General features: G+C 36.1%; 1 protein-coding gene across 1 annotated transcript; it reads left to right on the forward strand.

Moving 5' to 3' along the window:
* Positions 1–548: 548 nt before the first annotated feature.
* Positions 549–6,431, forward strand: LOC141437590 (uncharacterized). Its single transcript, XM_074101024.1, has 9 exons — positions 549–825; positions 2,285–2,464; positions 2,597–2,761; positions 2,853–2,942; positions 3,455–3,535; positions 3,623–3,699; positions 3,778–3,852; positions 3,964–4,023; positions 5,251–6,431. The coding sequence occupies exons 1-9, from the start codon at positions 821–823 to the stop codon at positions 6,429–6,431; spliced, it is 1,914 nt and encodes a 637-aa protein (XP_073957125.1). The 5' UTR covers positions 549–820.
* The last annotated feature ends 8,782 nt before the right edge of the window (positions 6,432–15,213 follow it).

Here is a 15,213-nt window from a genome sequence, read left to right on the forward strand (position 1 = left end):
ATGAAAATTGCTTTGTTTTCCTGCATCAACTTATGTGCATGTGTTGCAGTATCATTACTGGCATACATTGTATACCGCGACCCAAGACATATGCAAGTTACAGCCAAGTTAACAGTCAGCGGGGAGCTGTTAACAGAAATTCAATTATAGTTTATTCCTTATAAGACAAAGAGTAGTGTGGTAGAGAAGAAGCGACTTCTTATTGGAAACTTGATTTATACCTACGTTCTGACATAAGACTGAGTTCTTTGCTTATGAAGTAAATCAGGTACCTGAGTGAAATATGTTTACGCCATTCAAATTCAAAGTCAAAATATTATTCAATTTAGGTTATAACAAGTACTAATGAATATCCATAAAAAAGTTACCACCGGTTCGAAAGACCTGTGTTGAGAAGAATCAGCAAGAAACTTAACAAGGTATATTCTTTGTTAAAAAACAGATCAAACCAGTGGGTTATTTAATGACTACATACTTACAAAGTACCATTATTATTTACCGGGGTCGGACAAACAGGCCGATGACGTCAAACACTTATCCCACTCACTTGCTTTCGGTAACTAGAGCTACCAACTTTGACAACCTACAAATTGCTTCTGGTAGCCAGAGCTACCAGACGACCTTTATACGATTTTTGATTTTTAATCTGTGAAGGGCACTTTTGGAGCGGTTTAAACTATGTCCTAAACATACCCAAATAAGATAGCAACACATAAAAAAATTGGCAGCCAACATGATAGAACAAAAATATTTTTAAATAGCTGTCGTTCTCAACTTTGTGAAAAAGTGAAGTTGCGTGAAAGTGCACAGTGTTTTAAAAATGCCGTAAGTATTCAAATTTATATTTTACTATTAAAAGTATACATTAAACGATTCTGTGTTTATATATCTATCAGATTATAGCTATATTTCAGTCCCAATTAATAATTATGAATTATAATCTCACTTCAAAGTAGTTAAGACAGAGATTTTTTCGGTGACTTGCGATTGAAATGGCCAACATTTTGAAGAAAATAGAATATTTCTCGTAATATTCTAGTGATTAAAACAGTTTAAGTATTAAGTTTCATAAATAAACATAAAATCATTAACATCTATGACTTATTTACACAGGATTAGCGAATAAAACAAGTAACGGTCCATGTAAGTACGGGTACGGGTGATGGTAGCCGTAGCTGCCAAAAGCAATTTAGCCAACTACTCGTTTTGACATAGTAAGGCATGGAGCACACCAGACGCGCTGCGATCGCGTTTGGTACATTTTGTGATTTGTTCCTACTAATGTGTTAACAATGGTGTCAGACTAATCCCGGTGTTTCGCTTTTTTAATATATGTATGTTTTATGTATTAAATATGTGGTCCTATCAAATCTCGAATGTTCAAAGAGTATAAGTATTTTGTAGAGATGAAAAAGAAAAAAAAAGTTAATTATTTAATGAAATAAACTAACAATACAACCAACCTTTTACATATTAAAGAATATTATATATCTTTAAAAAAAAGTGGTGTTACATTATAATTCGAATACTGCTGGATTGATTTTCATGGCTTTTAATTTATTACATTTTTTTTTTAAGTTTTATAATAATACATTTTCACCTTTCTACCGGAATGGGAACTGGGACGGGAACAATAATTAATTAAAATCGTAAGCAATATTTACTACGAATAATTTATAAAGCACAACAACGCTTGCTGAGTCAGCTAATTATTTCATAAAATAAAAATCTTAAGTAAATGAGCTCAATTATTTGAGGCTGCTTATGTTTACTCATCTATTTAACAAGTATATTCTTCATCGCATGTTTTTTAACTAATTTACTACTGTTGGTCATTTAATTAGGCTGTGTTTTGGGCTAATTAGTTGATAACTTTTAATAATCTAAAAATACACCATAATATGACCGTAAGTTTTGCAGTGACCAGATTTTTTTTAGTAGGTTACGCTAACAGCGACCATGGGGTAGAACAAAGTAATTATTGGTCAAAAAATATACTCTTGGCGGTTTTTACATAACCATAGTCTTGTATATTATATAAATTGGGTAAATAGAAAAAAGGCTGTTATTTACTCTTCTACTAAATTAATCAAATACTGCTTCTTCGGGTTCTTCATTTATATGTATGACGACTGAGGGGCTCTTAACAAATTTTACATTTGCGCGGAAAACAGTTAAGATTGCATTTTGAGCATCTTTTGTTTGGCGGAAAAGCAGTGCATGAGGTGTGTTTTTGTGCATGGGGTTTTATTTTTATGTAGGCTATTTTATATGATTTAAACAGACCAGTTAAATCAAAAAATAACGAAGACCAAAGACCACGCGGTCGTGGACGAGGACGAGGACGTGAACGAGGGCGAGGACGCGGGCGAGGACAGGGAAAGGGGTTAGCTCAGCCCAGAGAGCTATTTCCTCAAAGTTCATCACCAAGCCCACCATCACCGGGTCCAGGTCCTAGTTCCAGGTTAATTTAATTATTTACTTATACGTACCTACAGATTATCATGTCGTCACCACTTTCGAAAAACCTTGTAGCAACCTGATTGCAATAAATGAGACACGGCGGGAATTTGTATGTAAATATATATTTTTTTAGATCATATGAAGAAGAAAAAGTGGTAATCTTAAAACGGCTCGCCGACACCAAAAAAAGATTAAACGCTATTCCGTCAGAGACCCGTAATACCTATGTGGCCAAGAAGAGGGAGAAGCAGCTGGAGAGGTTCTTGCTGCCAGACGCCCCTCCTCGCAAGCAGACGAGGTAAGATATCTAAAACTACAGTTATACATATTTATTAACATTGCGGTATACACTGAAGTAACTGTATTAAAATATAACAATTATGTTTTAGGAAACAGTCGCCCAATAGAAGCGAGTGCCGGTTAATGCCTGGGTCTCCGGCGACACCTCCAGCTCGGAAGCTTATGCCGTGGGAGATAATGTAAGATGTTTGTATATGACACCGTATAATTGTAACTCCGCGAGAATATAAATAGCGCGCGAGATTATAAACTGACGGATTGGTTACTTACGTTAGATTACAATCTCGCGTGTTAGATTATAAACCTATGGGTGTTTACAATCTTATGGTGACATAAGGTATATGTACAATGTGCTGCAGAATTGCTTGACCATTATCTTATTACTGAATTCATTTATAAATAATTGGCCATGCATTTGTGCAGCCCATAATATAAAGTAATTAAATTTGCTTTCATAATGCTTTTTACGTCACCCTAGGCCGTAATTGGGATTTTCTGCCCAAAAGGAGAAAATCTCACTTCCTGGCCGAGACAAGACGCAACTTTATATCAACCGCAGGCGGTAACTAGTAAAGAATCCGATCCGAAGGTGAAGGCCACAAACACCTGCGATCCGGGACATATACTAATTCACCGCCCTAGGTATGGTAATGTACTATAATCAATTCACGTTTATATATTTTGCCTACAGAGAAGATGACCCTGCCTGCAACGAATTGGCGACTACGCCTCGCCAGCAAAGGCTCGAGGCAGAATGTGATACCCCAACTAGGTGATTTTGGTTTTTAGATGCTGTTTTTATTGTTTTGTTAGCAAGTTTTAAAAAATACAAACTTCATGCGTTTTTTAACTTTTGCAGCGTTTTAAGTTTAGATAGTGCCGTAGAAGTCCCGGGCTTCTCACCCCTGCGTGTTGACTGGACTACAGGCAATCTGAGTATGTTGTGTTTACTCTGACCCTAGTGAACGATTCTCGATTTTTTATGATCAATGCTAATTTTGAATTATATTTTAGGAAAACAAACACCGGTCACACCGGCAACGCACAGGTCCCAAAAACCGGGCCCTTCAAAGGCCAATTCAAATGAGAGTAAGTGCACGCAAATACACGAGTATACCCAGCTAAGCAATGAACACAAGTTGTAAAATGTAGGTGCGGTTTAAAAAACTAATTGCTTAATAATTTTATTTTCTATTTCAGATATTATTAAAAAGGACACCAAATCTAAACATAATAAAAAAGAAGTGATTACTGGACCAGGTATGTTACAAGCATAATTTATTCATCAGACGGTTTATGTGATATTTTTTATCATTATTATTTCCTTTATTCATGTTCAATCTGATACTCGGTTTTTTTTACTAAAATCACAATAACACAGTGACGGATATATAATACAAAAGAAACATTATTAAAGGTAAACCAAAAATATATGACTATTGTCAAGAGGGCGCTATTGTTCTTATTTATATGGCAATAGTTGAGTATAGTCGGAACAATGACATCTTGACTTGTCTACAACCTTTACCTGTTAGGTCTGATGTTAATTTGGAAAGGTTTTGTAGTGAAATAGTTTCATTCCCCGAACGTTTTTTTTTCAGTAGATTATTATAAACATTATTTACAATGATCCGTTGTTGACTACAAACAGTTTTGGGCATTTTTGTTATTGTTCAAAGAAACCGCCACAGTGACACTGACAATCATTAAAATTATTGACAGTCTAAGAAATGAGTTCCAATGAAATTCCGCAACATGGCGAGTAGTCATATATTTCTGGTCAGGCTTTAAAAGCGAAATATAAAATACATACATACATACATACATAAAATCACGCCTCTTTCCCAGCGGGGTAGGCAGAGACTACATCCTTCCACTTGCTACGATTCTGGCATACAACTCTCGCTTCCTCTACATTCATCAATCTCTTCATGCAGGCACGTCGGTTTAGAGTACTCCTGAGTTCCTGACCCGACCTTTCTTCAGAATGTCCCCGATTTGATCATGGTACTTTCGTCTAGGCCTTCCTCTCCACCACCTAAAACTAAGACACCCCTCTACTACCCCAGAGGGAGGGAGGGGTGTTGGTACTAGCACCCCTCTATGCACAGCCAGACGAGCTCTTTTGGAGATTTTCTGGCTATTCATAAAGGTGTGCTATGCTCCATTCACTATATTACCAGCCTTTAGTCTCCTTTCAATATCACTTTCACACCTTCGATTCCTAGTAAACATCGATCCCAGGTACACAAATTCATTCACTTGCTCCAAGTTTTTGTCACCAATCCGGACACACACTTCCGTTACGTTTTCTTCCGTTTCAAATACCATAACTTTCGTCTTTTTTACGTCGTGTTTGTTTCGTCGTTTTGTCGAAATATAAAATTATTTGTAAAAACACATTTGAAGTTCATAATGGTGTTTTGTTTTTTCATTTATTGTTATATTTGTTATTGAACATAATCAAGTAGCTTGTTTAATTTTTAGATTACGGAACCAAGAGAGCGGAGGAGATTTTCGAGGGCTGGTGCCAAACCTTGCAGGCCGAAAGTGATGAAGACGAGGAAGATGATATTGGTGATATTGATGATAAGCCAACTCCCGTCGACATCACATGCGAAGAGTCCGCTATATTGCCACCAAATTTAGCCGAAGACGTTCGTCAATGGCTGGAAGACGAAGACGCAGACGCTGACAAAACTATAACGACTATGCTACCGATCGACCATCTGACATTTGACTGGACATGCGACCATACATCGTTTAAAGGACAGCGTGAGATATTTACAGCCACACCTGGACCCACATTTGATTTAGATGACACCACGACCCCACTTGATATATTCCGAAAAATCTTCGACGATCACCTCCTAGATCTAATAGTTACACAGACGAACAAGCACTCCAACTTATTAATTGACCAGATAACAACCGAACACTCAAGACTCATTAAATGGGAAAACACCGACAGAGAGGAGATACTCATTTTCCTTTCTATACTCATTTTGCAAGGGTTAGCCCCACTTAATGTCGAATCCGACTACTTTAAGGAGAATGGGTATCTCACCCTGAAATATTTTAAAAACCTCATGACATATAACCGATTTACTCTACTGAAACGAATGATACATTTTTCTGACAATATGACTGACCTGAGGGGACTCACATGTGCCCAAAAAAAGCTTCGGAAGATACAGCCTGTACTTGACCACTTAAATGAGAAGTTCGGCAAGCTGTATATTCCGAAGCAAAACATAGCCATAGACGAATCACTCCTCAAATGGCACGGTCGGCTGTCCTTTGCACAAAAAATCGCCACAAAAGCTGCCAAAGTTGGCGTAAAAAGCTACGAGTTGTGCGAGTCCGACACGGGCTATTTGTGGAGCTTTTTCGTATACACAGGAAAGGACGCGAAGACTACTGACGGCAAAGACAGACAGGACGAAAATGAACAGCCCGACAGTGACTTGACTGACGAACCTGTGTCAACTTCTGCGTCTTCGATGCCTCCACCTCCCACGAACGCCACTGCACAGATTGTCCAAAGCCTTGCAAAGCCATTGCTGGGGTTGGGGTACACGTTAATAATGGACAATTTTTATAATTCGCCATTATTAGCACGGTACCTCAAATCCAAAAGACAGATTGTTTCGGGACACTGCGGGTAAACCGCGAATTTGTGCCCGAGGCAATTAAGTCTCTCGCAAAGACGGAGATGCGGGTCGGAGAACTTGTCCAGACCTTTTCAAGGGACGTGAGCATCGTTTTGTGGCGTGACACAAATATAGTGGCCATGATTTCGACTTTCCACGAAGGTGAGGTGGGTGGAAAGGAGAAATACGGCCGCTATAAGTACAAGCCCCAAGCTGTTTTAGATTACAACATTTCAATGGGCGGCGTGGATAGGAAAGATCAATTGCTATCTGCGCACCCCATTGAAAGGTCAAAAAATATGGCGTGGTACAAAAAAGTTTTCCGTCGGCTTTTAAATGTATCGATCCATAATGCGTTCGTCATATTTAAAAGCCGAAACACAAACATCACAAATCGGGCATTTCGACGACGCTTGGCCGATGAAATGATTGCAGTATATTTGCCACCTCGTGTAAATTGCAATCCCTTGTGAAAACAAGAGCAATTATACAGTCCCCAGGAGGACAAAAAAGACCCATTCTCCAAGGTAACCATTTCATCGGCCAAGGGCCATCGAAAAATGCTCGATGCCACTGGTGCAGGAAGTCTCGCTCGAAATATATCTGTAAGCAATGTGAGGTGACACTTTGCTTAGAGATATGTTTTGAGGAGTACCATACGAAATATTAGGGTGCCGTTCAAGTCATAAAAACTTCTTGCATATTTTCATTTAACTACTGACAAAATTCATAATAAACAATTTGCATAAAAACTAAATTCATAATTGTAATATACATTATATTTAACTAACAGAACAGTCAATAATCATACTAAAATCAGTCATAATGTTCATTTCATAACTACATAAGGTATAATATTACTAGATATAATATACTTTTAAATTTGGCATAATTACAAAAATTCATAACAACGTTTAAACTAATAATTGGCAACATTTTATGTGGCAAATGGTTATGAAGCAAATAATTTACTTAGGCAAATAACAAATAGTTAAATGTCATTTGGGCAAATATAAACTGCAGAATTGCTTTTCTAATGGCTCGGCGAAAATTATTTCGAAATTTTACCGAGTGGTCGAAAAATCTTCTTTACCTATTTCACCTTAATTAGTGTATAGATATCATTGATTAATATTGTAAATCTGTTTTAAAAAAAAATATGTATTAAGATTGGTTTTTTGGAATTTTTTTTGTATTTTTTATTTCAGTTCCAAATTTTTACTTTTACGCTCATCCCGTAAAACCTAAATTGAAAATACAAACTGAAAAATATAGAACTGCTGCACTGTAAATGTAAATTCATTATTTCTATACATTAAAATTATGGTATTCGTATTAAATGAAAATTCGCCAATTGTTTTTATGCAAATCATAGCACACCCAAAATATTAGGACTAAGATTGTACAAAAAATATTAAGATAGATTTTCATCCAAGAAATACTTTTGAATTTCTACTCTTTTTTGCCAGGCTATAAATACATTATAATCATTAATTTGGTATCTGGTCATTTGTAGTCTGGTAAAGAATGACCACTTCACTACTTTTTATGCTTGGTATATAGTTGCGTTGCGATTAGTTTCAGGTGCGGTGGAGTCACTGTGGAGTCACTTACAGACTGGCTAAAACCAAAAAGTCGTTCCTGGGAAATTGCATACGTTTTTATAATAAAATTCCAAAAAATATTATAAATGAAACGGATACAAAATTCAGATCTATTGTCAAGAAGACATTAATATCAAAGGCGTATTATAAAGTTAATGATTATATCATGGACAGGGATATTTGGAAATAATTCCGATCCGCATTAGCGATCCCTTCAAATAGCGAACCTACTGTGTTAAAAATGAAGTTGTGTTAAATACTTGTGATGTATAGATATCATTTAATAATATTGTAAATCTGTTAAAAAAAATATATACCTCGTTGAGTTTCTTGCCGGATTCTTCTCAGCAGAGGTTGTTCCGAACCGGTGGTAGATTTTTTTTGACATTCATAAACTGTGCTTGTTGTAGCCTAAATAGAATAAAGTTATTTTGACTTTGACTTTGACTTTGAATGCCTCAAGGCCGCCTTTTGTGAGTTAAGTTTTTTCTTTTGTGCAATACAGATTAAATAAATAAATTAAAATTTGTCATGTAAAAAAAATACAATACAATTCCAACCACATTCGATCGTTTTTTATCCACTGCCTAACAGCAGTTTGCTACAACCTCTTTAAATGCCTATCCTTTATAATAACAGCAGTTGAATTAAATTTCCGGGATTTTATTAAATTCCCGTGGGAATTCCCTAAAATTACATCGTGGTTTTCATTGACGTTAAATTAAAACACCCATGCCAAATTTCATGACTCTAAGCCCAGCGGTTATTAGTTCGAGATTTTATACCTGTCCCGTGGGAACATCGGAATAAAAAGTATCCTATGTTTTAATCCAGGTTTTAAACTAACTTTTTGCCAAATCCGTCCAGCTGTTTCAGCGTGAAGAAGTAACAAACATACTCACTCACAAACTTTCACATTTATAATATTAGTAGGATAGGATTTATTTAAAAAATACAGTCTAACGTAGAACCACCTTATTTTTTTAAGTCTGAATAAATAACGACTGCATAACTGATAAAGACTCGAACATAAAGTAAATGAAAAGAGGTAAAACATTTGCAAATATTAAGTTATCTACATTAAACTATTTATAGACCGTAATACTTAAAATAACATATGTTCAATTCTAAAACACCGCATAGACCCGGTGGCGCCCGTTGTGTTCCGAACCTAACGGGCCGCCATGTTTGTTTACTTTCGAGTTTCGGCAGTTGAGAGCACTTTCCTAACACGTGCTGAGTTTTTTCGTAACGGCTTTGTTTATTTACCTTAAAATCAGTGTTATTCTATGTAATAACGGTTTAGTTTGTGTAATTGTGGTTTCCTAGGTACAGACTGTGATTTATAATGTGTTTGTGTCGTGTGATATTGTGGTTTGAAGGGTTTTAGTTCGACTGAAAACAAAAAACTTCGGTGGTACGTACATAATTTTGTTATTTAGACTCATAGAACCGTAATTTACGTGATTATTGCAAAATATATTCATTCTAATTTATGATTATTAGTTGCTTTTTCTAATTAGAACTATATTTTGGTTCTTGACTTTCTAAATTAGCCACAAATAAATCACGATTCAAAGAAACAATTTCGCCCCGTCTTGCGTTACATATCTAAAAATGAAATGATGTTTACTATACAATTTATATGAACACTTATACTGTATTTGGCATCAAATGAAAGAACAACTAATCTACTTTTTTTTAAATGTAAACAAAAAGGGTGTTATCGCTTTAGTTTTTTTTCTAAAAATACATTTCTGCTTGAAGAGTTCAATTTTATCAGTGTGTCAGTTTTACGCATTTTTTATAATTATTTTCAATATTGTAATCCATAAAATAAGTAACTACATCAAATCTTTGTTTAATTGGCTTTTATGTGTAAAATAAACATAGCAAATGGTCCAGTAGAAGCCAAGTTATGAATTTTTCAATAAAACACGGCATCTCGCGGAAAATTTGCAAAAATGACAGAGCAATATAGGCCACCATTTTTAAAATCCAAAAGCAAGTGAGTGGAAGGATGATTTCAAATAGTATTTTTGTTGTTCATAAACAATTATCATTTATCAACCTCTTTATTACACGATATGAAATTTATTTTGTTCACTGAATTCCATTGATTTATTTACGATTATTTTGTTACTTCATTAATGCTACTTTGTTACTACATGTCACAGAAGTTTAAATAAAAACATCATCTTGTGTGCAAGATCACGTCTTTTTTACGTCATCCGCACTTTTTGTCGACCCCTGATTATTACTTAGGACAACTTCATTTCTAAAACCAGTGGGTGTTCGCTATTTGAAGTTAAGGGATTGCTAATGCGGATCGGAACTATTCCAAACGTCCCAGTCCATGGTATAGTCATAATTTTTTTTAATACGGCTAAGATGTTTAGTTTACGTCTTCTTGACAATAGATTTGAATTTTGTATCTGTTTGATCCATATTTTTTTTTTGAAATGTTGTTACAAAAATATATGGCATTAATTACTAGGGCGGGCACTGTCTTATAAGATTTAATCAATCTAATACGAAAATAATTAATATCTCAAGATGAATAGCACAGCCGATGCTTGTGTAGTTAAAGTTTTTTTACACACACACACACACACACACACACACACACACACACACAAACACACATAGCTTATATATTTACTGTGTACGTACTCGCATTTTTTATAATATTAATATACGGAATTTATTAAGATAGTCCCACTAAATTCGATTATCGCTATTCTACGAGAGTCACGCAATTTTCTGGAATAAAAACTAGGTCTCAAAACTATCTGTATACCGAATTTCATTTAAATCGGTTCAGCGGTTTATACGTGATGAGGTAACAAACAAACAAACAGAGTTACAGACTTTGGCGTTTATAATATAAGTGGGATATTTACTACTGCATATTGCCGCTTCTGCACCTACCTGGTCATAACTTATCCTTAACGGCATACATCGCCCAGTTGACTCATAACCTGAGTCCGAGATCGCTTCCAGTTAAGTTCAAGTCGTCTTGACTTAAGAGCGAAGGGTACGCGGTGGAAGTTACAAGCGGTAGCGGAAGATGTGCGCGGTGGACATTTACGAAGTATGTATAAGTTAGACATGGGTAATCTCGACTCCCACAAGGATCTGATTTACTAAATCAAGTTCCGGTATCGTTACCGAATCCGCTTATCGACTCCGACTGCTTTATTGACTCCGGTTCTTACGAACGATTGTTATTTGTCTATGTCTATGGCCGTGTAGATTCTACACGGATAGCCAAGAGATTTAAGGTTAAAATTAAATAAATCTTTTTCGTTTAAAAAAATATCTTAATAAGAGGTCTTGTCTCCTGACAAAACTGAGCTTATAAACATAATTAATCTCGCATATTTTAGTATACCTATGGTGAAAAGGCTAAATGAAAAATGTAAAACTAAGGAGCTGTTTCACCACCCATTAATTAATTTTATTTGACTGATAAATGTGATGCCGTTTCCATCTATTCGAACAAAAGAAACAGAGACGACATCACATTTATCCGTCAGATAAATTTAATCAATGGATGCTTAAACAGGGGGTAAATATCTAGTACTAGCTTACGGATAAAAGAAGTCATTATATTTCAACGCTACACGACGTGTGTGGCAGCTCTAAACTCCCTCGGTATCCCAGTTGTCTAGCAATTATCTACCGCAGATGTCTTACAACTTAGGCCATACATTAAATCACAAACTAATTGTGCATGAGACACGATGCTGTCGATTGATTTCCGCGAAAGCGACCCTAAGCGAGTAGCGTCGCGATATTTACGAGATCTCAGGAGGAAGGGATTTATTGCTATCCAAACTTGCTTTGACTAATGCTTGTAGAATGTAATGACTGTATCTACAGTGACACTTCACGTGGATGAAAATGTTACGAGCGTATACATAGGTACAACGTGACCACATACTTACTTTAACAACACACACACACAAACATCACGCCTGTATTCCCAAATGGGGTAGGCAGAGCACACGAAACGTTACCGCTTCGGAGCCACTTTTAGCAATTTTAGGTTTTAAGTTTGACAAAAACGGTACAATAGTGACAGGTTGCTGGCCTGTCGCCTACGGTATACCTTAACCTATATCCTCAGTCGCCTCTTATGACATCCACGGAAGAAATGGAGAGGTGTAATTCTAGCGCTACACCACATGGGCTTACTTTAACAAGGCATTCGATTTTATGCCAATAGGCAATTGGTAATTCCTAAGTAAAAAAAAAACTATTTTAATCCCCCAGTTGGATGATCAGTAAATTATTGGGCATGTATTTTTTCTTTTGCCAAACATAACCTAACCTAACCTAACCAACAAAAAGTAAGTCAATTTAAAGTTCCATATCTCAAAAACGGCTGAACCGATTTTGATGAAACATGTCTAAGAACCATTGCTAGAAAACGTGATTTAAAATAATAATAAAAAACCACGAAAAAAAAACGCATCAAAGATTTAAGGGCCCGTGAACTCACGCCGTGCTAAAAAGTGTCGCACGGTGTGACGTCACGCAGAATTTTCTTTGACATTTTTTGTTTAATTGGCAAAAGAAAAAATGCATGTTCAATATTTTCTATTAATCCAACTGACCGACTTATTAGATTTATAATAATCTTGTTTTATGCCGACATTCCCACGGGACCGGGATAAAATCTCGAAATCTATACTATTATAATGTCAATAAAGACCTCGATGTACCTTATATTTAAGAAAGCTCGCGGGAATTTATTTAGTAAAATCCCAGAATTCAATTCAATTGTCGGATCTAAAGTGCTCGGTTCAATTCAATTCAATTCTTGAAAGTATAGCACCATCGATACTATCGATGATTCCGCCAATGTCGATTGGAAAAGACACTATCGGTTAGCCGTTAAGTGCTCGTTTGTTTATGCGATAAACGCTGCGTTAAACGCAATGCGTTTGACGCACATCAATTTGTATCAGATAATCTAAATACTAAACATTGTCTTATGGCGGTGAGCGCGGCAGCAAGCACATGCGTTCTCTGATACAAAATTGATGTGCGTCATACGCATTGCGTTTATCGCCTAAAATAAAGCCGGGTTTAGACGAGTGTAACGTGTAATGTAATCTATCGTGTAATGTAACACGAATTCTACGTGTGGACGTCACTACGAGCATTACATGTAACGCTCGGTGTTGATCCATCGGCTGTCGGTTTTTCGCGCGAACACAAAGGCGCTCGCAGTGCCATCCACACTGTTGACGCTAAATTACACGTAATGTTACATTACACGTTACACTCGTCTGGACCCGGGTTAACTGAGCGCTGAATGGTTTACTCATGCGGAACCGCGGGTTATCACTAGTATAAGTATATAGTGAAATGTCTGGCTCATTGGTTCAACGGCCCATACACTATAGCTTTAAAGCCTTGTGTGTCTGTGCATCGGAATTGCAATCAAAATCTCAAAACGCATCAATAACCAGGTCTTTAGCGTTATCGCCCTGCCCGGTAGATCATTAATCATTAGACTTTAGCTCCACCCCCTCCCACCTCAATCTAGGGGTTAGGGCTTAGAGATTTGAGCTAACTTCGTGTGGGCAAGATTTTAGGCCCGTGAAAACAGACTTTAGGTACTAACTCTACGCAGTTACCTGTAGTCTAAGGAATAGCTTGACTCTTTTTAAAGTAAAAGTTTGTTTTTATTGTATTAATGATAAATTATATAATTATTCAAAAAAAGTTTAACATCTTAACAAAATCTGGGAAACCTCTGACATTGTGTCTTCAAAGTTTAATATCTCAAAAACGGCTAAACCGATTTTAATATTACATGTCTACGAAGTATTGCTAGAAAACCTGCTTTAAAATAAAGAAAAACACATTCAAATGGTTCACCCGTATAAGAGCTACGGTGCCACAGATAGACACACAGACAGACACACATAGCGGTCAAACTTATAACACCCTTCTTTTTCCGTCGGGGGACAAAAACAGCTAGAACGATATTAATAACCATAGGACAAGAAACAGTCCATCCGTTAGAGAGCTACTATGTCACAGGCAGACAAACAGACATTGGCATTAAAGTTATAACACCCATCTTTTTGGGTCGGGAATGATAACAGTGAAACTGAGGCTGACACAATATACAAATGTAACTACTATAAATTGGCCCTACTTTCGACGGTAAAAAGTGTACGTTAAATTATCGACACCTTTTTAGTCAATAAAATCAAAATACTAATATTCCAATATAAATAACGCAATGAACACAATATTGTCAATATTGAACATACATAAAATATCGTCACTGCTTTGAAAAAACCTCGTATCTGAAATCAATAAGTACGTCAACAAATTTGACCCTTAAAACAATGTTCATTAAGTTCACTGGGAAAGATCATCGAGCTTTTCAAAGTACCGTAGTGAAGATATGTGAACTGATTTGAGCCAATCAATTTTATTGTTCTCGATAGATGGCGTTAGTAGTTACGAAATTAAATCAATTGACTTCTTATTTTTACCGTATTTCAAATCAATATTTCTTCATAGTAAATATTATTTGTTGTAAAATAACATGAATCTTCAACCAATTGCAGTAAAAGCCTATTCTTTACCAAACAATGAATATAGAAAACAAAAAACGTCGTAGGTCCAGATAAGGAGAATTTATTTACTTCGTATTCCTAAGACGTTAGTGCGTCATTTTTATTGAGATAATCCTGGTGATTTATTGGGCAAATGTTAGTGATTTATTTGAAAAGTTTGTGATTAGAATGCGGTTCTATCGGTTTGCAGTTTATTTGTGAAAAACGAGGGCAGCCGATATTATTTTGTAAATATACTACCGAGGACCAGGTTATCGTAACTCTATTGTATAGAATGGGTTTTGTACATGCAAGTCACTTGCTTGGAGCTGTCACGTCAATTATCACCAAGACAATTAAGTATTTTGTTTTTCCAAGCAACCAAACATATTTTTTTTTAGTATCTGAATATTAATGTGGTTTCATGGCAGAAATAAAGTGTTCTCGTTTTAAATTATTGTTAAAGCGAGGTTTTTATGTTGCGAGTAAAATCATTCGAGTAGCAATACATTGCGGCCCTTGAATAATCCACAACATCATAATAAGTTCAGTAGTCCCGCAATCTATAGCTACTCGGACGACTTTTTTTATTATGAGACAGAGGCA

The sequence above is a fragment of the Choristoneura fumiferana genome, chromosome 18, assembly GCF_025370935.1.
Source record: "Choristoneura fumiferana chromosome 18, NRCan_CFum_1, whole genome shotgun sequence".
NCBI lineage: Eukaryota > Metazoa > Arthropoda > Insecta > Lepidoptera > Tortricidae > Choristoneura > Choristoneura fumiferana.

Bases quoted from the DNA above. Each gene is read 5' to 3' on its own strand.
- LOC141437590 (XM_074101024.1), top strand. The intron at 2,465-2,596 runs GTTAATTTAATT...ATATTTTTTTAG, and splicing joins GGTCCAGGTCCTAGTTCCAG to ATCATATGAAGAAGAAAAAG. The intron at 3,700-3,777 runs GTATGTTGTGTT...ATTATATTTTAG, and splicing joins CTGGACTACAGGCAATCTGA to GAAAACAAACACCGGTCACA.